Source organism: Macaca nemestrina, chromosome 13, assembly GCF_043159975.1.
Source record: "Macaca nemestrina isolate mMacNem1 chromosome 13, mMacNem.hap1, whole genome shotgun sequence".
Taxonomy (NCBI): Eukaryota; Metazoa; Chordata; class Mammalia; order Primates; family Cercopithecidae; genus Macaca; species Macaca nemestrina.
The window spans coordinates 3,827,500-3,849,902 of record NC_092137.1 but is presented as its reverse complement, the minus strand read 5'-3'; the positions used below and the strand labels follow the sequence as shown (position 1 = coordinate 3,849,902).

The following is a 22,403-nucleotide window of genomic DNA, read 5'->3' as shown; positions in this document are numbered from 1 at the left end:
AGAAGCGGTAGAGAGGGGCGTTGTGGAGGGACCAGGACCATACTGACAATCAACACTGGATGGGTGCTGGGAGCTGCTTCACATTTTTGAACCTCTGTTTCTTTGATCTTGGGTTGAATTTGACCGGTTCAAACCCAAAATCTTCTAGGACTCCTGGCCCAGAGTGGAGAATTTGAGCTTTTCCACCAGAGGAGGAGCTGTGCAGAGCCACTGGAGCTTGTGAGGGGCAGCACTATAGCCACTGGTGTGCAGTGTCAGGCGTGTGCCATTCAGAACGCACCCTCACTGTGGTTAAGAATGATTCAAAGGGAGAGGGGATCTTTGGAAGAATCGTTCCTACTCTGGGTAAAGATAGGCCAGTCCTCTTGAGTGATTCTAGAAATATATTTTCCCAAAGGTTTTGATGAGCTTGACAAAGTTTCAAAGACAGTAGGCTACATGTTATAGCTGGAAGTCCACACCGAAGGTACAGAATATTGATACTATCAATATCAATATCTTATAATGCTAAAAAAAAAAAAAAAGTAGTTCCTTAGAGACCACCATTCACAGCCATAGCCAGTATGTAAGCTACCAAATGCCTCATAGCAACATTAAATACAGAGATCCATTTATGAGATGACCACTTTATTAAATCACTAGGTGTTCAAAACACTTGAAAAGAAGACTATGAAATCACTAGGTGTTCAAAACACTTGAAAAGAAGACTATGACTGGGAAATTCCTGCTGTGTGTCTGACACCGGGACTTTGTGTGTGTTAAGGGTTTGCTTTGAAGCCCACCGAGAACTTCATCATGGGCTTCTCCCGGGGCCTCAGGAGGCAGATGGAGCTGGGGAAGCCCCGGAGCCGAAGGCGGCTCACTCCCCCGTCGGGGACGATGGTGAGCCTGGCGTGAGTGATGACATCTTGGAGCTCCAGGGTCAGGCTATCGAACAGGTGACTTTGGTTGGGAGACAGCTGAAAAGCAAGCAGATGCAGAGGTCCTAGTCTGTTAACAGGGCTTGTGTGGCCGAATGAGCCCACGCCCCAGGCAAACCTTTGGCTTGGACTTAAGCGAAGGGGCTTTAAAATAAGTTATTAATTGATGATAATTTGGCTTTCCATGAAAATCTGCTAGTAGGGATAGGATGCCCAAATAATACATGAATAATCAGGCCCCAATAAACAATTGATGGGCAACCTAAATGCCCACCAATTGTTTCTCATAGTTGATTATACATAAGCAAATTGATAAGAAAATGAAAGAAGAGATCATCTTGGTCTCTCCCAGAGATTATTCCCTATCTTTACATGGGAGCAGCTCTCACCTCCAGCCTGACCCTCTTTCTAAATCAAAGAAGACACTTGTGGAATATCTCAGAGCGTCCACCTGCAGGTCCATTATAGCTTTAAATGTGCTAGTAGCCCCTTCTACAAAGTTAAACATAATGCAGAGACATGTTTCCATGTATGTATTCTGAGCACGTAACAATTTTGTTCTAACAAAATTTGGAAATACTAAAGTGGAGAGAAATAGAGCCTTTCTTCTTACTTAAGTTTTCAGATAGGGGTTTTAAGCCTCATTCATTTCACCATTAAACTGAGCAGAAACCTTGGAGTGTATCCTAATCCTTCAAAAGAGAATCTTAGGGAAATAGCATAGTCTGAGTGCTGGCTCCTAATAACATGCCACACGAACCTTGGTCACTGGAAGCAGTGGTTTCCACTTGTGGGCCGGGAGAATCCACTTTTGCTTGATCATGTCTTCTTCTTCCTGAGTGGTCAGGACGCATCCATCCACTTTACAGCTGTCAGGAGCATTGCCTGTTGGAGCAAAACACAGCATGATTTTCTGCCCTCATTTACATTCAGTTTGGCATATAGGACATCATGCTTTTTTAATAAGATCAAAAACCCAGCAAAGAATAAGTCCCTGCTCTTCCTGAGCAAAAGCAAAGGTATGAAGTATGTGAGAGAAGGAACAAACTGGTTTGTGATGCTCAGATTGCCTCATGAAATAGACATTTCTTTTTCAGAAGACTCAGAAGCAGTCCACCATATGTGAAGGGGCTGGCGCATTTCAGTTTGAATGTATAGCGTTCTCACTTTGAAATCTGAATGTATTTGATAAGCTTCCTCAATTGCAGATTTAATTACTTGCAGACTGCTATGTGGCTCATCTGAAATTATTATGAAGCTGGAAAATATTTTCCTATGACATATTTCTTAACATGACAATCAAAAGAAAATACTGAGTTTTATGTTAGCTAGCGCTGGGCACCAGCCACACACATATATTTGGGAATTTCTGAGTCATCTTCAGGTGAGAGTATATGGTCCTGAGATTCTTCTCTCTTTGGAATATCATAGGAATCGTGTGCTCAGTGGGGTTAGAGGACCTTGGGGGGAAGGTCCCACTCTCTTTGAGAAGAGAGAACTTCTGTTGGGGCTCTTTAGGATCGACAGAGTAGGAGCTGCTAATTAAGAACCCTGGAAAAGAGGAGGCTGTGGCTCACATGCCCCCTTTGTGGCCCATCTCTCAAAACGGTGGTCTCCAGGGTGGGCAAACATGCCCCTGGGGTACATACGGACACAAAGGACGCAGGAAGAGAACATTAGAGCTGCTATTTCTATTTGTCTGATATACATACATATGCGAATGTATATTAAGCTTTGTGTATTTGATATAACTTACTATATTATTGCTATAAGTGGATACCGCCATGATCCCTCATTTCCATTACAGTCATCATATTGTATGTACCAGAGGTATTCTGAATGATCGACAGTGGTAGATTCATGACCTGTTGCAGTTTTGGGTGCCTGCTTAAGTGGATATACTGTTTGTTATCTAGTTTTATCTAAAGCATCCCTCACAAAAATAAGTAAGTTATTTTAAACCATTCGTGCAGAGAACTGTGGATTAAATATACCACAAAAAATGCAAGTATGTATGAACAAGAAAATCCAGAACTGCCATTTCACCTGACCCTCAGTCAGCCACATTGAAAAGTAAAAACCATGGCCACATAACCGGATCTAAAATGCAGTCTTAAAAAAAACAAGCAATGGGGAAATGACTCCCAATTCAATAAATGGTGCTGGGATAACTGACTAGCCATATGCAGAAGATTGAAACAGGACCCCTTCCTTACACCATATATAAAATCAAGATGGATTAAAGACTTAAATGTAAAACCCAAAACTATAAACACCCTGGAAGATAACTTAGGAAATACCATTCTGGACATAGGAACTGGCAAAGATTTCACGATGAAGATGCCAAAAGCAATTGCAACAAAAGCAAAAAAAAAAAAAAAAAAAAAAGACAAATGGGATCTGATTAAAGAGCTTCTGCACAGCAAAATAAACTGTCAACAGAGTAAAGAGACAACCTACGGAATGGGAGAAAATATTTGCAACCTATGCTTCTGACAAAGGTCAAATATCCAGAATCTATAAGGAATTTAAACAAATTTACAATCAAAAAACAATCCCATTAAAAAGTGGGCCAAGGACATAAACAGATGCTTCTCAAAAGAAGACGTACATGCAGCCAACAAGCATATGAAAAAATGGCCGACATCACTAATCATTACAGAAATGCACATCAAAACCACTGGGAGATACAATCTCACACCAGTCAGAATGGCTGTTATGAAAAAATCAAAAAATAACAGTTGCTGACAAGGTGGTGGAGAAAAGGAACATGTATACACTGCTGATGGGAGCGTAAGTTCGGCCATTATGGAAGATGTTGTGGCGATTCCTCAGAGAACTAAAAACAGAATTACCATTTGACTTAGCAACCCCATTATTGGTATATAACCAAAGGAATATAAATCATTCTGCCATAAAGACATGTACATGTATGTTCACTGCAGCACTGTTCACAATAGCAAAGACATGGAATCAACCTAAATGTCCATCAATTGTAGACTGGCTAAAGAAAACGTGATACATATACAACATGGAATACTATGCAGCCATAAAAAAGAATGAGATAATGTCCTTTGCAGCAACATGGATGCATGCAGCTGGAGACCATTATTCTTAGCAAACTAACACAGGAACAGAAAACCAAATACCATATGTTTTCATAAGTGGCAGCTAAATAATGGGAACACATCGGCACATGGACACTGGGGCCTAATTGAAGGTGGAGGGTGGGAGGAGGGAGATCAGAAAAAAAATACTTATTGGGTACTATACTTGATACCAAGGTGACAAAATAATCTGTACACCAAAACCCCATGACACAGGTTTACCTACGTAACAAACCTGCACATTTACCCTTGAACCTAAAATAATAGTTAAAAGAAAAAATAGATAAAATGCCGTCTTTCCAAAATAAGTTAAAATTACCAAGACTTCCTGAAATAATTATAGGCACTACTGTTGATGAGCCTGGCCTTGAACTTGATATAATGGTTAATAATTGAGTAAAGTCACAATAATTCCCAAGACATTTAAAAACCACTCACCCAAAACATGAATATAAACTGCCACTATTTATTCAAAAATGGCTAACATGGAATGCTCAATCCAGTACTTATAAAATGTCACATAACAATTATAAAATTGTATCAACTTCTTTTGAATTGTCTTAATAATACACATATGTATTTCATAAGAAAGTAAATACAGAATATCAGCGTTGTTTGTCCAAATATTTTTTAACAAATAGAGGTGCACAGTTTTTAAAATGTGTAAATCACTGTCTTAAAAGTGAAGCCTGGGGAAGAAATGGTCACTCCTCTTCCCCAGTCAGTCTGCTTAGGACCCTTCTCTGTAAAAAGGTGCCTCCCATCCCTGGGCTTCTCACAGGCTCTTTCCAAGGGGGATGCAGAGCCTCTATAGTAAAGAGCTGGACAGTGTCATGGAATCTTGTATGACTTTGGGGGTCATCCAGCCCAAATGTGAATTTTATAGAGAGGTTACTAAAGTTCAAAGGGTTGGCTGGGCATAGTGTCTCATGCCTGTAATCCCACCACTTTGGGAGGCTGAGATGGGCGTATCACCTGAGGTCAGGAGTTCGAGACTAGCCTGGTCAACATGGTGAAACCCATCTCTACTAAAAATACAAAAATTAGCCAGGCATGGTGGCAGGTACCTGTAATCCCAGCTACTCAGGAAGCTAAGGCAGGAAGAATCGCTTGAACCCAGGAGGCAGAGGTTGCAGTGAGCCAAGATCATGCCACTGCACTCCAACCTGGGTGACAAAGCAAGACTCCATCTCAAAAATAAATAAATAAGGGTTGGGCGCAGTGGCTCAGGCCTGTAATCCAGCACTTTGGGAGGCCACAGTGGGTGAATCACCTGAGGTCAGGAGTTCAAGACCAGCCTAGCCAACATGGCAAAAACCCATCTCTACTAAAAATACAAAAATTAGCTGGGTATTGTGTAGAGTGCTTGTAATCCCAGCTACTCAGGAGACTGAGGCAGAAGAATCGCTCAGACCCTGGAGGTAGAGGTTGCAGTGAGCCGAGATTGCACCACTGCACTCCAGCCCGGGCGACACAGCAAGACTCCATCTCAAATTAATAAATAATAGATAGATAGATAGAGTTCTAAGGGTTAAAGTAGCATGCTCAAAATTACACAGCTTAAGTGGCGAAGCCACACCAAGAGCTCAAGTGTCCTCAGTCCCACTTCCATAGAACTCAATCTTTAGAATAAACACACCAATTATAAGGTACTTCTTTATGGCTTTGCATTTACCTTTAAAATATTTTGTGTCAATTTCAATTCGCGTTATTACTCCAGGATGTGCCAATCGGAAAACTGCCCATTCACAACCCGGAACCAAGAGAATGCCATTGTCATCATTCTGGAATTCAGAAGAGAAGAAAATGGTAAACTAACTTAGAGTCATTCAAGAAACCAGTCCCGAAAACCAACAGGTGAAAAAGGTTGACGTGCTTCTTTTATTTCTTACTATAGAAGAGTGTTTCCTGGGGCCTGATGTGTAGATCACTGTCACGTAAATTGCCTCTTTGCTATCATTTCTTAAATATCTCATGCCAATTTGTGAGTTCATGGGGCCCGGATAAGTTTTTCTAAATTTCTGTGTCAATTACAGATCCCTGCAAAATGTTAAACGTGCAGCAATCTTTATCTAATCCAGTCCATAGGTTCTCTAATTAGTTTGTTTTGACCTTTCAAGGTACATATTTTGTTGGTCAAACCTATACCGATACATGATGTACATTCAAACCTTAGTTTTGAGAATGGAGAGTTTGTTCATTGATATCTCAAAGCATCAGGTGACATGAAATCCAATTTAAGAAGGGGAGAGCACTTTTCTGACCAAGTTTTCAGTGAGATTTGCAAATTGAAAGGCATTGTATTTTTTGTTTCACTTCATCTTGGTTTCTCTATCTCAAATTAGTTACTGGCCAAATTAAACAGCATAGACTCTAGGACGCCCTGTCCATCACAAGTTCACATAAGTGGTGTAATCCTGAGATACACAGATATTTAGCATTACTAAACTAGTGGTTCTTCCCCAGATCTCCCAACATATTTATTCATAACTTTTGTATTATTAAATCGCAGCTCCTTTTGTTTGTTTATTGAAGAAACAGAGGAATGTTCCAAAAATGCATTGGCGTAGCTGGCAATGACCGGTATGTTTGGCCTTCTGAGTCTCTGCCCTGATATTATCATGAAAACAGTGGGAAATTTGGAAAAAGTAAATCATAGTAATTAGCATTTAGAACAACGCATATGAGGTTTCTAAAATATGCAAAAGTTTATTTAAATGAAAAAAGTTCCAAAAAATACTTTTTAGAAAAACTTTACACCATAGTTATTTTTAACTTCTTACTTCTAATATCGGTGGCCGGTCCAGCCTTCTTGCCGTTTCCCAACCATCCGCCATAGACTTTGCCCCACCGACTCCTACAGAAAATAACATTGTTGAATGGTAAACTGCATGATTTTAACTATGAGAACAAATACAATGCTGTAATTAAATTACAGATCTCATGCATCTGAGCATTGCTATATAAATTATTTTCATTAAAGTTAATGTTTCAGTAAATTCACAATCATAGCGTTAGTTAAATTTTACTTTTCCTTTTAAAGCAGATACTTAGGCCAAAATTAGGTAGAGAAATTGGTAATGTTGACTTATTTCATGTCATAAAGGCATCAAATCCTACACATGGAAGATTAGTCTCATCCACTCCCATGCTTTGAGATGTGCCTTTCCTTTTAAATCATTCTGACCATATTGGGGTATTTAATGCTGGTACCCAGACTTCCTAAATAAGCCAGCTCCGAGAATATCATCTTACCTATTATATTGTTTGGGTGCCCAAACTTAGCACTACTAAATCCTACACAGACACCCCCAAATGCGATGGCCACTAGGTCTGCATGTTCTTTGGGGTCAGTTGCAGTCCAGTCTTTTTGTCCAGTACCTAATACTCTAAGTCGTGCAATTCCACCATCTGAAAAGGAAAGGTGCCTTAGTTATTGTTTGTAAAAATGGCTGCTTGTGTATCATCAACTACAGGACCCTTCTGTCTTCTCCAGTGTCATCTCTTGGTAGGTTTTGGCCACATCAACCTGCTGTTTCTCAAATACAACAAGCCCACTGCCCCAGGGCCTTTACATTTGATATTATCTTGTACCAGAACAACTTTCCCAGCTCTCCAAAAGACTACTTATGTTCCTCACCTTAAAGGCATGGCCTCAGAAAAGCCTTCCCTCCATCCTCTGACGTTATCTCCTCCCCGCTCCATCCAGCCACTGCCTGCTCCCCAGGTTACATTTTATCATATCCCCTTGCTTATTTACTCCAGAGCTCTAATTACAGCCTGAAATTATCTTTCTAAGTTCCTGCTAAAATCAGTCTCTCAAACCCAGAAGGCGAAATCCTCGGAGGCCAGATCAGTTATCTGTGTTGTTCACTTCTGTACCATTCTTGTATCGTCTCTACCTAGAAGAGGTCTGGGCACACGGTAGGCATTAAAGTTTTTTTAATTAAATAAACAACTCCAAGGTCAAGCAGCATTTGGGAAATTCACCATCCAAATAATATTTCGTGCGAGAAATGAGCATTGCTGACTCTCACAGACTCAGACAAGAGAACCTTATGTTTTTATTTTTACAACACCACGCTGCTTAGCAATGTTATTGAGAATACAAAAGATAATATTCACAAAATCAAATTGCTACTGAGAACCACAGCAGCCTGAAATTAGGTCTGCAGAGCAGCAAATAGCTACCAAAATCAACTCACAGCATCTGATTCTAGTAGAATGAATGTTTTGTTTCTTCGAATATTAATTCCTAGAAGGTGGAAACCAAGCATTTTTAATATAGAAAATTAATTTAATCAAAATACTGTACTAAAACAAGCCCTATATGTTTTTATTTTACAAATTTGATGAAAATGAGTGATCTGAAAATTTTTTGGTAAAACAATGGAAGTCTTGCTATTTACAACAAATAAAACCAAAAACTTCATTGCCATAAAACCCTAGAAAACATCCTAGAGGGAGTCATTCAGCAGGAGCTAGGCTGTGAGAGGAGTATCACTGCCATTCTAGTTCATTAAATATTATAATTGGCTTTAATGGTATAGAAGATATTCATCTGTTGAAAGTAAAGTCTACTTCACATTTTTAAAAATAAGATTCTTCTTTACAGAGTTAATATCCAAAGTTGCTTTTAATCACAACTGTCAAGGAATCCCAGAAATGACTCTTCATCCTCTGAGTACATCTCATTTAAACTAACCCATTCCCACCCAATGTGTCCCCGTGACATCAGCTTGGTTTTCCACAGCTTCCTTTCCCTTTACACCTGGATCCCAGGTGGAATCCTCATGGGGCAATTAAAGATGCCACTAAGAGTTGGGACATGAAATCTGCATGCAGGCATTGCCCATCTTTCCTCTTCAGGTCGTCAATGCTGACCAATTAGGAAAGAGCTTTTATGTGCTTAGGGGTCCTTCATATTCAACCCAGAAAAGCAGGGTTCCCAGTCAGAAGCTATTTTAGACCCTCTTTCAACTCATGAATCCTATACAAACTGGGTTGGACATATAAAGTTGCTATTTTGGTGGATCAGAAATAGTCAAATAGAAATGTTTATGGCTCTACCAAAATACTTTTGTTATATGTATCACTATTTTGCAGTTTTTTGTTTTCTTTTCTTTCTTTTCTTTTCTTTTTGAGACAGAGTCTCGCTCTTGTCACCCAGGCTGGAGTGCAGTGGCACGATCTCGGCTCACTGCAACCTCCGCCTCCCGGGTTCAAGCGATTCTGCTGCTTCAGTCTCCCCAGTAGCTGGGATTACAGGCATGCGCCACCACGCCTGGCTAATTTTTGTACTTTTAGTAGAGACGGGGTTTCGCCATGTTGGCCAGGCTGGTCTCGAACTCCTGACCTCAGGTAATCCACCCACCTTGGCCTCCCAAAGTTATTTTTCTTATCTGTCTCCCCCTGGGTTATTCACTTCATAAGGACAAGGACTCTGTCAATTAAATCTAACAACTAATAGTTATTGAGCTTCTCTGTTCCCCATGCTGTACTAAGTGTCACGTATACGAAAATGACAATCTGGACCCACAGCCCTTTCTTCATGAAGCGTACACTCTGTTGGCTCTGACCTACACATTGTCAGGAAAATGACTATATGGCCAATGCTCAGTCTGTAGCTCAAAGTAGTTATTCCATAGTGTATGTTAAATTAACAAGTGGGAAAAAGGCCTGAATCTCTTGTAAGCTTTGCTCATTCATTGTCTTGCACTGTTTTTAGAACAGATGCTTTCAGTGAGTAATTAATATTAGTAAACATGTTTAGATCTTTCCATTTTCATTCTCACTTTAAAGCATCATAACCAGAGAAACATTGCACCTAAAATAAGGTTCCAGAGAACCTCCTGCCATGACAGCAGGAGGAGCTTTGCTGTCCTGTTCCTCAGTGGAGTTGGTGAAATGTAGGGGGTTTGGGGGATGGGAAAACACTTCAGGTCTCTGGAAATGGTCCTAAGGGCATACGGAAAATTCAGCAACATCTAGTCAAGAACATCTGCTAAAATTCAGTAAGAGCAGTGAGAGTCTGCAGTATCTGAACCAAGACCTCACCTTCACACCCTCTCCCAGATCAGCAAAGTGGAGACTGCAAACAAGTGCAGCCCATAGTTGCGGGGTGTCTTCCCAGGACAGGCAGGACATCAGGGCTTCTCATTCTGCCCCTATATGCCTGTTGCTGAGGCTAAGTCCTGGGTGAGTGTGGTTGAGAGGCAGGGGCTCCTTTATTTGACCCAACCCTGACTCATGGGACAGGGTCCTACCTTTGGCGTGGCCACTGGGATATTGGGGCCACAGTGACCCATTTCATGGTCCATAAGGTGGAGGCGTCACACTGAGGGTGAGACATCCCCAGCCCTGCAAACCCTGTAACTCAGAGGGAACACCAAATCAGGGCTGCTGTTCAGCAACACCATGTTGTAAGAGGTTTGTTCCACGGGTCCCCTGGGGACAAACACCCAGCTAACCTTCTCACACCACTAGAATATGCTCTCTGGGATCTCCCCTATTCTGATGGGCAGTAATTTGATTGTTTACTACAAATGAGGCAATCCTGGGCTTAAGGTGCCATCTAGTGCTGAAAAGTAGGCAGCTACCTAGCAGGAAATAAAATCAACAGGAAATTTATAAAGATTCTCTAAGGTAAGCTTGTCCAACACATGGCCAGTGGGCCTTATGAGGCCCATGGTGGCTTTGAATGTGGCCCAACACAAATCCATAAACTTTCTTAAAAACAGTATGAGATTTGGCCGGGCGCGGTGGCTCACGCCTGTAATCCCAGCACTTTGGGAGGCCGAGGCGGGCGGATCACGAGGTCAGGAGATCGAGACCATCCTGGCTAACACGGTGAAACCCCGTCTCTACTAAAAATGCAAAAAAAAAAAATTAGCCGGGCGAGGCGGCGGGCGCCTGTAGTCCCAGCTACTCGGGAGGCTGAGGCAGGAGAATGGCGTGAACCTGGGAGGCGGAGCTTGCAGTGAGCCAAGATCGCGCCATTGCACTCCAGCCTGGGCGACTAAGCGAGACTCTGTCTCAAAAAAAAAAAAAAAAAAAAACAAAAAAAACAGTATGAGATTTTTTCGGTTTTTTTTTTTTTGGCTCATCAGCTATCATAGTGTATTTTATGTGTGGCCCAAGACAATTCTTCTTCCAATGTGGCCCAGGGAAGCTAACATATTGCACACTCCCTACGTTTAAGCAAACATATTCAACAAAAACTGAAACCAGACAGAAAAGGCTGGAATAAATAACTAATGCTTCAATGCACAGGCATTGATGTACATCCATAAGAAACAACAGCAAAGAACTGTGACATCCCCAAATGGACAAAGCAAGGAACCAGTGACTGGTCGTAATAAGACAGTGATATATGAACGCTGTGATCAATAATTCAAAATAGCTGTTTTAAGGAAACTCAGTGACTTCAAAGATAACACACAAAAGCAACTTAGAAGTTTATCAGAGAAATTTAATGAAGAGATTTAAAGAATTTTTTAAATCAAACAGAAACCTTTGAATGGAAAAATGCATTTGCTGAACCGAAAAATTCATTAGAGGCTCTTAAGAGTACAATGAAGCAAGCAGAGGAAATAATCAGTGAGCTCAAAAATGGGCAATTTAAAAATACACAGAGGAGAAAAAAATGAAAAAGAATTAAGATTGCTTACAATATATAAAAAAATTACCCCAAAAGACCAAATCTAAGAATTATTGGTGTTCAGGAGGGAGTTGAGCAAGAGAAAGGGGTAGAAAGCTTATTCAAAGAAAGAAAACTTTTCAAAACTTGATGAAGACATAAATATCCTGGTACAGAAAGGTCAGAGAATACCAAACAGATTGTATCCAAATAAGACTACTCCACGGCATATCAAAAATCCTAAAGGTCAAGGACAGGCTGGGTATGATGACTCATGCCTATAACCAGCACTTTGGGAGATCAAGATGGGTGGATTGCTTGAGCCCAGGATTTTGAGACCAGCCTGGGCAACATGGTAAAATCCTATTTCTACAAAAAAAAAAAAAAAAAAATACAAAAATTAGCCAGGCATGGTGGTGTACACCAGTGGTCCCAGCTACTTGGGATGCTGATGTGGCAGGATCATCTGAGCCAAAGGAGGTTGAAACTGCAGTGACCTGTGATTATACCATCAGACTCCAGCCTGGGTGACAAAGTGAGACCCTGTCTCAAGAAAAAAAAAAAAAGGTCAAGGATAAAAAAAAATCCTAAAAGCAGCAAGAGAAAAGAAGCAAATAACATAAAGAAGTTTCAATTCATCTGTCAACAGACTTCTCAATGGTAGCCATACAGGCCAAGAAGAAGTGGGATGACATTTTAAAGTGCTGAAAGAAAAAAAGACTGCCATCCAAGAATATTGTATCCAGAAAAGCTATCTTTCAAATATGAAAGAGAGAGAAAATCTTTCCTGGATAAACAAGAGCTGAGAGAATTCACCACCACCAGTATTAAATGAAATGCTAAAGTTCTTCAGTTTGAAAAAAAACACTAATGTGCAAAAAGAAAATATTTAAATTTATAAAACCCACTAGTAAAATTAAGTGCATTAACAAACTCGGAATACCCCAACACTGTAATTATAGTGTGTAATTCACTCATAACTCTAGTATGAAGTCCAAAAGACAAACCTATCAAAAATAATAATATTTTTGTTGATATCATTAACAGGTGTTAAAAGATAGGCAATATAAAAACATGCAAACTGAGACAACATAAAGTCAAAATGTGGGAGGAGGGATAAAGTTAAAAATGTAGAGATTTTTAGTGTTTCTTTGTTTATTTCTATTTTTTTCTTTGTGATCTACGATGAGTTGGCATCTCTTTAAAATAACTTGTTATATCTATAGATATTTTTATAAGCCTCATGGTAACCACAATGCAAAAACCTATAATAGATTTGCTAAAAATAAAAGTCAGTTAAAATGTACTATCAGAGAAAATTAGTTAACCACTAAGGCAGAAAGAAAAGAAAGGAAAGGAAGGGGAGGGGAGGGGAGAGGGGAGGGGAGGGGAAGGGAGGGGAGGGGAGAGGGGAGGGGAGGGGAAGGGGGGGAGGGGATTAGAAAACAAGCAACAAAATGACAGTAAGCTCTTACTTACTGATGACAATACTGAGTTTAAATGGACTCAGTGCTCCAAATCAAAGGCATACTGTTGCTTAACGGACTAAGAAACAAGACCCAACTATATGCTGCCTACAAGAAACCTGCTTGAGCTATAAAGACACAAATAGGCTGACAGTGAAAGGATGGAAAAAGATGTCTCATGCAACCAGAGACCAAAAAAGAGCAGGAGTAGCTACACTTATATCAGAAAAAATAGACTACAAATCAAAGACTGTTTAAAAAAAAAAAAAAAAGACAAGACACCGTATAATGATAAATGGGTCAATTATGAATATCTATATGTCCAACACCAGAGCTTTCAAGTCTTACATAAAGCAAACATTAATAGATCTACAGGGATAAATAGACTGCAATACAATAATAGTAGGTGACTTCAACACCTCACTTTCAGTAATGGACAAATCATCCAGACAGGAAATCGACAAAGAAATAGTGAAGTTGAACTACACACCAGATCTAATGGACCTGACATTACAGAACATTTTACCCAACTGCTGCAGAATATACATTCTTCTCATCAGCACATGGAACATTCTCTAGAATAGGCCATATCTTGGGCCACAAAATAAGTCTAAACAAAGTCTAAACAAAAACAAAAACATATCAAGTATATTTTCTGACCACAATGGAATGAAACTAGAAATCAATAATAAGAGAAACGTTGGAAAATACATAAACACATGTAAATTAAACAACATGCTCCTGAACAACAAATGGGTCAGTAATTAAGAAGGAAATTTTAAAAATGCTTGAAACAAATGAAAATGGAAATACAACATACAAAAATATATGGGATACAAAAAAAGCAGTAGAAGGAAGTTTATAGCAATAAATACCTATACCAAAGAAGTAAAAAGACTTTGAATTAATCTAACAATGCATCTCAATAAACTAGAAAAGCAAGTATAAACCAAAACCAAAATTAGTAGAAGAAAAAAAATAAAGATCAGAGGATAAATAAATGGTGACTAAAATAATACAGAGAATCAACAAAACAAAAAAACTGGTTTTTTAAAAAGAAACAAAAGTGATGAAACTTTAGCTAGACTAATTACAAAGAGAAAAGACTCCAAAATATCAGAAATAGAAAAGGGTACATAAAAAATGAGACTGACTCTCTTCTCTTTTCCATTTGACAGACACCTGCATTTTCTTATGCAGTGCCAGCTGTGTCCCTGAGGTAACAAGATGAAAATGAAGGCCAGAATAAACAAATTTGGCTGTATTGAGCACCTGATCACCAAGACTGCTTTTAGCTCTGGCAAAGTGGATATTGTCATCATCAATGATGACCTCAACTACCTGGTCTACATGTTCCAGTATGCTTCTACCCATGGCAAGTTCCATAACATCATCAAGGCTCAGAATGGAAGCCTGTCATCAATGGAAATCCCATCATTAACTTCCAGGAGCAAGATTCCCCACAAAATCAAGTGAAATGACACCGGTGCTGATTATGTTGTTGGGTCCACTAGAATCTCCATTACCATGGAGAAGGCTGGGGCTCACTTAGAGGGGTAAGCCAAAAGAGCCATCATCTCTGTACCCTCTGCTGATGTCCCTTATGTTTATGTGGGGTGTGAATCATGAGAAGTATGAAAACAACCTCAAGATCCTTAGTAGTGCCTCATATGCCACGTACTGCTCAGCTCTTCTGGCCAAGGTCATCCATGACAACTTTGGCACCATGGAGGGACTCATGACCACAGCCTATGCCATCACTACCACCCAGAAGACCATGGGTGCCCTTTCTTGGAAACGTTGGCAGGATGGCCACAGGGCACTATAGAACAGCATCTCTGCATACTGGCACTGCCAAAGCTGTTGGAAAGGTCATCCCCAAGCTGAATGGAAAGCTCACTAGCATGGTGTTCCATATCCCCACCTCTCTGTCGTTTTGGACCTGACTTCCATCTGGAGAAACCTGACAAATATGATACCATCAAAAAGGTGGTGAAGGTGGTGAAGCAGGCATTGGAGTGCCCCCTCAAGGGCATCCTGGGCTATCGTGAGTGCCAGGCTGTCTCCTCTGACTTTAACATTCACTCTTCCACCTTTGATGCTGGGGCTGGCATTGCCCTCAATGACCACTTTGTCAGGCTTATTTCCTGGTATGACAATGAATTTGACAACATGGTCCACATGACCTCCAAAGAGTAAGAGCCCCTGGACCACTAACCCCAGCAAGATCACAAGAGGATTAGAGAGGTTCTCAGCTGCTAGGGAGTCCCTGCCACACTCACTCTCCTACTATACTAAGAATCTCCCCCGACACAGTTTCCATGCCAGACCTCCTGAAGAGAGAGGGGCCTAGGGAGCCATACCCTGTCACGTACCATCAATAAAGTCCACTGTACTCAGCCAAAAGGAAATGTGACCACAGAATTACAAAGATTAATTAGAGACTATTATGAACAACTATATACCAACAAATTGGAAAACCTAGAAGAAATGAACACATTTCTGGACACATACAATCTACCAAGATTGAACCATGAAGAAATAGAAAACCTTAATAAACCAATAATGAATGATGAGATCAAAGCTGAAATTTTAAAAGTCTCCCATCAAACAAAATTCCAGGACCTGATGGCTTCACTGCTGAATTCTACCAAACATAAAAGGAATAACTAATACCAATTTTACTCAAACTCTTCAAGAAAATTGAAGCAGAAGGAACACTTCCAAACTCATTTTACAAGACCAGTATTACCCTGATACCAAAACCAGACAAAGACAACAACAAAAAAAGAAAACTACAGGTTAATATAACTGATGGACATAGATGCAAAAGTACCCAACAAAATACGAGCAAACTGAATTTAACAACACAGTAAACAAATCATTCACCATGAGCAAGTGGAATTCATTCAAGGAAGGCAAGGATGGCTCAACATACATTAATCAATAAACATGATACATCACTAACTGAACCAAAAACAAAAACCATATGATCATTTCAATAAATGCTGGAAAGCATTTGATAAAATTCAACATCACTTCATGATAAAAACTTAAAAACTCAATAAATTGGCCATAGAAAAAAAAGTACCTCGGCCGGGCGCGGTGGCTCAAGCCTGTAATCCCAGCACTTTGGGAGGCCGAGACGGGCGGATCACGAGGCCAGGAGATCGAGAGACGATCCCGGCTAACACGGTGAAACCCCGTCTCTACTAAAAAATACAAAAAAACTAGCCGGGCGAGGTGGCGGGCGCCTGTAGTCCCAGCTACTCGGGAGGCTGAGGCAGGAGAACGGCGTAAACCCGGGAGGCGGAGCTTGCAGTGAGCTGAGATCCGGCCACTGCACTCCAGCCTGGGTGACAGAGCAAGACTCCGTCTCAAAAAAAAAAAAAAAAAAAAAGTACCTCAAAATAACAAAAGCCACATATGACAAACCCACAGGTAACATCATACTGAATGGATAAAAAATAAAAGCCTTTCCTCTGAGATCTGGAACAAGACAAGGAGGCCCACTTTCACCACTTTTAATAACATAATATTGGAGTCCTGGCTGGAGCAATTATGCAAGAGAAATAAATGGCATCCAAATTGAAAAGAAATAAATCAAGTTAGCCTTCTTCACAGAAAACATGATCTTAGAAAAACCTTAAAGACTCCACCCAAAAACTGTTACAACTGATAAACTAATTCAGTAGATTTTCAGGATACAAGTTCAACATACAAAAATCAGTAGCATTTATACACACCAACAGTGAACAATCTACAAAATAAAACAAGGAGCAATTGCATATACAATAGCTACAAAAACTATAAAGTACAGAGGAATCAATTTATCCTAAGAAGTCAAAGAGCTATACAAGGAAAACTATAAAAAATGATGAAATAAATTGAAGAGGACACAGAAAAAATGGAAAGATGTTCCATGCTCCTAGATTGAAAGAATTAATATTGTTAAAATGACAATACTATCCAAAGAAATTTACAGATTCAATTCAATCCCTATTAAAATACCAATGACATTCTTCTCAGAAATATTTTTTTTTAAAGTAAAATTTAAATGAAAGACCCTGAATAGCCAAAGCAAAAAGAACAAAGCTGAAGGCATCACACTAACTGACTTCAAAATGTACTATGAAGCTATATAACCAAATCAGCATAGTAATGGCATAAAAATAGACATACAATAGAGAACCCAGATATAAATCCACACATTTACAGCCAACTCATTTTCAACAAAGGCACCAAGAACATGCAGTAGGGAACAGTCTCTTCAGTAAATGGTGCTGGGGAAACTAGATAACTGCATGCAGAAGAATGAAACTAGTCCCCTATCTCTCACCACATGCAAAATAAAGTCAAAATAGATTAAAAACTTAAATCTAAGACCTGAAACTATGAAAATTCTAGAAGAGGCTGGGCGCAGTGGCTCATGCCTGTAATCCCAGCACTTTGGGAGGACGAGGTGGGCAGATCACGAGGTCAGGAGATCGAGACCATCCTGGCTAACATGGTGAAACCCCGTCTCTACTAAAAATACAAAAAATTAGCCAGGTGTGGTGGTGGGCACCTGTAGTTCCAGCTACTCAGGAGGCTGAGGCAGGAGAATGGCGGGTGAACCCAGGAGGCAGAGCTTGCTGGTGAGCTGAGATCACGCCACTGCACTCCAGCCTGGGTGACAGAGTGAGACTCTGTCTCAAAAAAAAAAAAAAAAAAAAAGAAAGTAAAAGGAAATTCTAGAAGAAAACATTTGAAAAAATGCTCTAGGACACTGGTCTTGGCAAATATCTGTATGTAAGACCTCAAAGGCAACAACAGGAAAAACAGACAAATGGGATTACGTCAAGCTAAAAGACTGCTGTATAGCAAAGGAAATAACAAAGTGAAGTGACAACCCATAGAATGGGAAAAATGTATATTTGCAAACTATCCACATAAGAAGGGATTAACAGAAAGAATATATAAGGACAACTCAATAGCTAACAACTCAGTAGCAAAAATAATAATAATTTATAAATAGGCAAAAGATCTGAATAGATATTTCTCAAAAGAAGATATACAAATGGACAACAGGTATATTTTTTAAATGTTCAACATCTCTAATCATCAGAAAAATGCAACTCAAAACCACAATGAAATGTCATCCCACCTCAGCTGAAGTGGCTTTTGATATGGTCTGGCTCTGTATCCCCACTCAAACCTCATCTCTAATTGTAATCCCCACATGTCAAGGGAGGGACCTGGTGAATGGTGATTGGATGATGGGTGTTTTCCCCATGCTGTTCTTGTGATAGGGAGTTCTCATGAGATCTGATGTTTAAAAGTGGCACTGCTCCCTTTCTCTCTCTCTCTCTCTCTCAATCCTGCTGCCATGTAAGACATGCCTTGCTTCCCCTTCTCTTTCTGCCATGATTGTAAGTTTCCTGAGGCCTCCCCAGTCATGTAGAACTGTGAGTCAGTTAAACCTCTTTTGTTTGTAAGTTACCCAGTCTCAGGTAGTGTCTTTATAGCAACGTGAGAGCAGAGTAATACAGCTTTTATTTTAAAAGAGAGGGGGAATAGTGGATGCTAGCGAGGATGTGGAGAAAGCAAAGCCCATGTGTACATTATTGGCGAGAATGTAAATTAGTACACTCACTATGGAAAACCATGAAAACTCCTGAAGAAAACTAAAAATAGAACAACAATAGATTCATCCAGCAATCTCACTGCTGTGTATATATCCAAAAGAAAGTAAATCAATATATTGAAGAGATATCCGCACTTCCAAGTTTACTGTGACACTGTTTACAATGTCACAGCCAAAATATGAAATCAAACTAAGTGCCCATTAATGGAGGAATAGATTTTAAAAGTGGTATATATACACAATGGATTGGGGATGGATACTCCATTCTCCATGATGTGAATATTATGCATTGCATGCCTGTATTAAAACGTTTATGTTTTATGTATTATGTACCCCATAAATATATATATACCTACTATGTACCCATAATTGAAAATATTTTTAAAAAGAAAATGTGGTATATATACATACACCATGGAATACTATGCAGCCATAAAAAGGAATGAAATAATGGCATTCACAGCAACCTGGATGGAGTTGGAGACCATTATTCTAAATGAAACAGTTCAGGAACGGAAAACCAAACATCATATGTTCTCAGTTACAAGTGGGAGCTAAGCTATTAGGAGGCAAAGACATAAGCATGATACAATGTGGGGAAGGGTAGGATGTGAGGGATAAAATACTACACATTGGTTACAGTGTACACTGCTCTGGTGATGGGTGCACCAAAATCTCAGAAATCACCACTAAAGAACTTACCCATGTAACCAAACATCAACTATTCCCCCAAAAACCTGTTGAAATTTGTTTAAGACAAGTGAATAGAGATCTGAAGAGAAATGTTTCCAAATAAAATACATGAATGGCCAGGAAGCATATGAAAAGATGCTCATCCTCATTAGTCATCAGGGAAATGCAAATCAAAACCACAGTGAGACACCACCTCACATCCGCTAGGACGACTATAAAACAAAAAGTAAGAGAGTGTTGGGAAAGATAGAGAGAAGTCAGCACTCCTTTACGTGGCTGGTAAGAATGTAAAATACGGCCGGGCGCGGTGACTCACGCCTGTAATCCCAGCACTTTGGGAGGCCAAGGCGGGCAATCATGAGGTCAGGAGATCGAGACAATCCTGGCTAACATGCTGAATCCCCATCTCTACTAAAAATGCAAAAAATTAGCCGGGTGCGGTGGCAGCGCCTGTAGTCCCAGCTACTCGGGAGGCTGAGGCAGGAGAATGGCGTGAACCCGGGAAGCGGAGCTTGCAGTGAACCGAGATGGCGCCACTGCCCTCCAGCCTGGGTGACAGAGCGAGACTCCGTCTCAAAAAAAAAAAAAAGAATGTAAAATATGCAGCACTTTTGGAAAAGCCTAGTAATTCTTCAGTTAAACACAGTTATCATATGACCCAGAAAGTCCAATCTTAGGCATACACTCAACAAAAGAAAGCATATGTCCACACAAAATCTTGTACACAAATGTTTACAGCAACATTGTTCAAAATAGCCAGGAGATGGAAAAAAGTGTCTGTCAACTAATGAACGGATAAACAAAATGCGGTAGTGGTTGAGTATCCCTTATCTGCAATGCTTGAGACCAGAAGTGTTTGGATTTCAGTTTTTTTAAAATATTTGCATTATACTTACTGGTAGAGTGTTCCAAATCCAAAATCTGAAATACTCCAGTAAGCATTTCCTTTGAGCATCATGCCAGCACTCAAAAAGTTTTGGATTTTGGAACATTTCAAATTTTGGGCCTTCAGATTTGAGATGCTCAACCTGTCTATCCATACAATGGAATATTAGGCTTACACAAAAAGAAATGAAGTGTTAATACATTTTACAACATGGATGAATCTTGAAAACATTATACTAAGTGGAAGAAGTCAGACACAAAAGACCAGTATTATATAATTCCTATTTATATGAAATGTCCAAAATAGTCAAAACTATCAAGACAAAGTAAATTAGTGGTTGCTTCGGGATAGGGAAGATGAGGGATGATAGCTAAAGGATATGGGGTTTCTTTTTGAGGAGATAAAAATGTTCTAAAGGTATGGTGATGATTGCATGTGTCTGTGCATATGCTATACAGCACTGATTGTACACTTCAAATGGGTGAATTGCATGTTAATCACAGTAAAGCTATTAAAAAATAAAATGAGTCATTTGTACATACCACTTCAGCTGCTAATATAACATACTTGTGAAATCTAGTTAGGATCTATCTAATCTAATATAACTTAGTTCTACCACATCCTAATTTACTTGATAATTTTTCAATAACTACCTATTGATTTGTGGATTAAAACAAGAATTTTCTGGAGCATTAAAAAGGGGAAATTACAATCCTGAAATGCTGGAGAGATCAATTACCAAGTAATTTTATATTTTATAAACATATCAACATAAAGTAAAGAAGCCATGGAACTGGAGATAAGTTCATGTCATGATTACCTGGGAAAATGTTGAGTCTGATATGAGTCCATCTCTGCTGGGAATTGACAAGAAAATAGTTGTGGCCAGAAGCAGGGTTTCCTGGCTTAAGCTCTGTCATGGGAACCAAGTAACTCCAGTCATCAGATTTTAGCTAGCAATAAATATAGAAATGTCAGCAATTACTCTTGAAAACAATACATTCTGTCATCCTATTGCCTCTGTGGGACTTAAGGTGTGGAGATACTTTGGAATAAAAATTAATGATGGATACCTAATGAAACACTTTAATATAAACAGTACATATCAAGCCCCATGTTTAATAAAAAACAGAATAAAGGCCTGTTTTGTTTTCACACTGATCAAAATAGCCAGTGGGTGATGGTGGCAGAGGCCTGTGAATGAAGGACAAGATCTCAGACCCCTCCAAATGTCTTCACACAGAGGAGTGGTGACGTGAACATTCAAATAAAAACCAAGGTTATTGCCATGCACCATGACATCTGGGGAAATCTGTTGGCCTGAACCTTGCAACCATTTTCTCTAGATTAGCACTTCTCAAACTAATGGCCCTATTTAGTTTGCTGCTATTTACTTTCCTATCTGTTATGGATCAACATTTCTGTAAAAAACAATACAAACCAATTACTAAATAAATGTAAAAAAACAAGAATGTACCAAAACGCAAGCCCTGTTTTGTTTTGTTTTTTCCCAATTGTTTCTTTTATTAAATTCTCCACCCACAAAAGTTACTTCATCAAGTTGGTATAAAAAGTGTTTAAAGGCTTACTATCAGTTTCCACACGTGTGCTCATCGGGGCCAGCAGCCATTTGCAGGTGGGTGCTGGTGGAACCCTTTGAGAAGCAGGGCTCCATGTCCCTCATGGGCCATGATGCTCACTCCTCCCAGGCTGAATGAACCACTGAGACATTTGTAAGGCCACAGTGGGTCAGCAAATGATGTTGGGAGCACCAGGGTTGGGTGTCCCAAAGAATCGCCTTGCACAGCCAGGTGTGCAGAGCAGTTCCCCTACTGTCCTAATAATTGGTGACAAGACCCAATTCATCTGGGGGAGATGTACCTCAGCAATGGCTTCAAACTCCTCGGGAGTGGCTGCGGCTCCTGTCCTGATTCCTCTTTCTGGGATTTCTGGTAGTTTTTCTGTAGTCGGAATGACCATTCGGGATTAAGATTAGGGTTCAAAATCAAAGGGAATCTACTCTCTCGGTGGTTTGTATGGTAATTCTCACTTTGCAAATAACACTA

General features: G+C 39.8%; 1 protein-coding gene and 1 long non-coding RNA gene across 2 annotated transcripts in view; one reads left to right on the top strand and one right to left on the bottom strand.

Moving 5' to 3' along the window:
• Nucleotides 1-649: 649 nt before the first annotated feature.
• LOC105470450 (allantoicase) overlaps nt 650-22,403 on the bottom strand; it is a 44,821-nt gene continuing 23,067 nt past the window's right edge. The window contains exons 6-12 of the mRNA XM_011722425.2: nt 22,219-22,298; nt 21,158-21,290; nt 7,283-7,438; nt 6,811-6,884; nt 5,703-5,811; nt 1,681-1,805; nt 650-959 (exon numbers count right to left, since the gene is read on the bottom strand). Of these exons, the coding sequence (XP_011720727.1) occupies nt 759-959; nt 1,681-1,805; nt 5,703-5,811; nt 6,811-6,884; nt 7,283-7,438; nt 21,158-21,290; nt 22,219-22,298 (878 nt within the window). The 3' untranslated portion in view covers nt 650-758. The remainder of the gene's footprint in view (nt 960-1,680; nt 1,806-5,702; nt 5,812-6,810; nt 6,885-7,282; nt 7,439-21,157; nt 21,291-22,218; nt 22,299-22,403) is intronic.
• On the top strand, nt 5,871-8,203 carry LOC139357757 (uncharacterized). Its single transcript, XR_011611409.1, has 3 exons — nt 5,871-5,884; nt 6,540-6,610; nt 7,827-8,203. It is a non-coding gene; the product is annotated as an uncharacterized lncRNA (long non-coding RNA).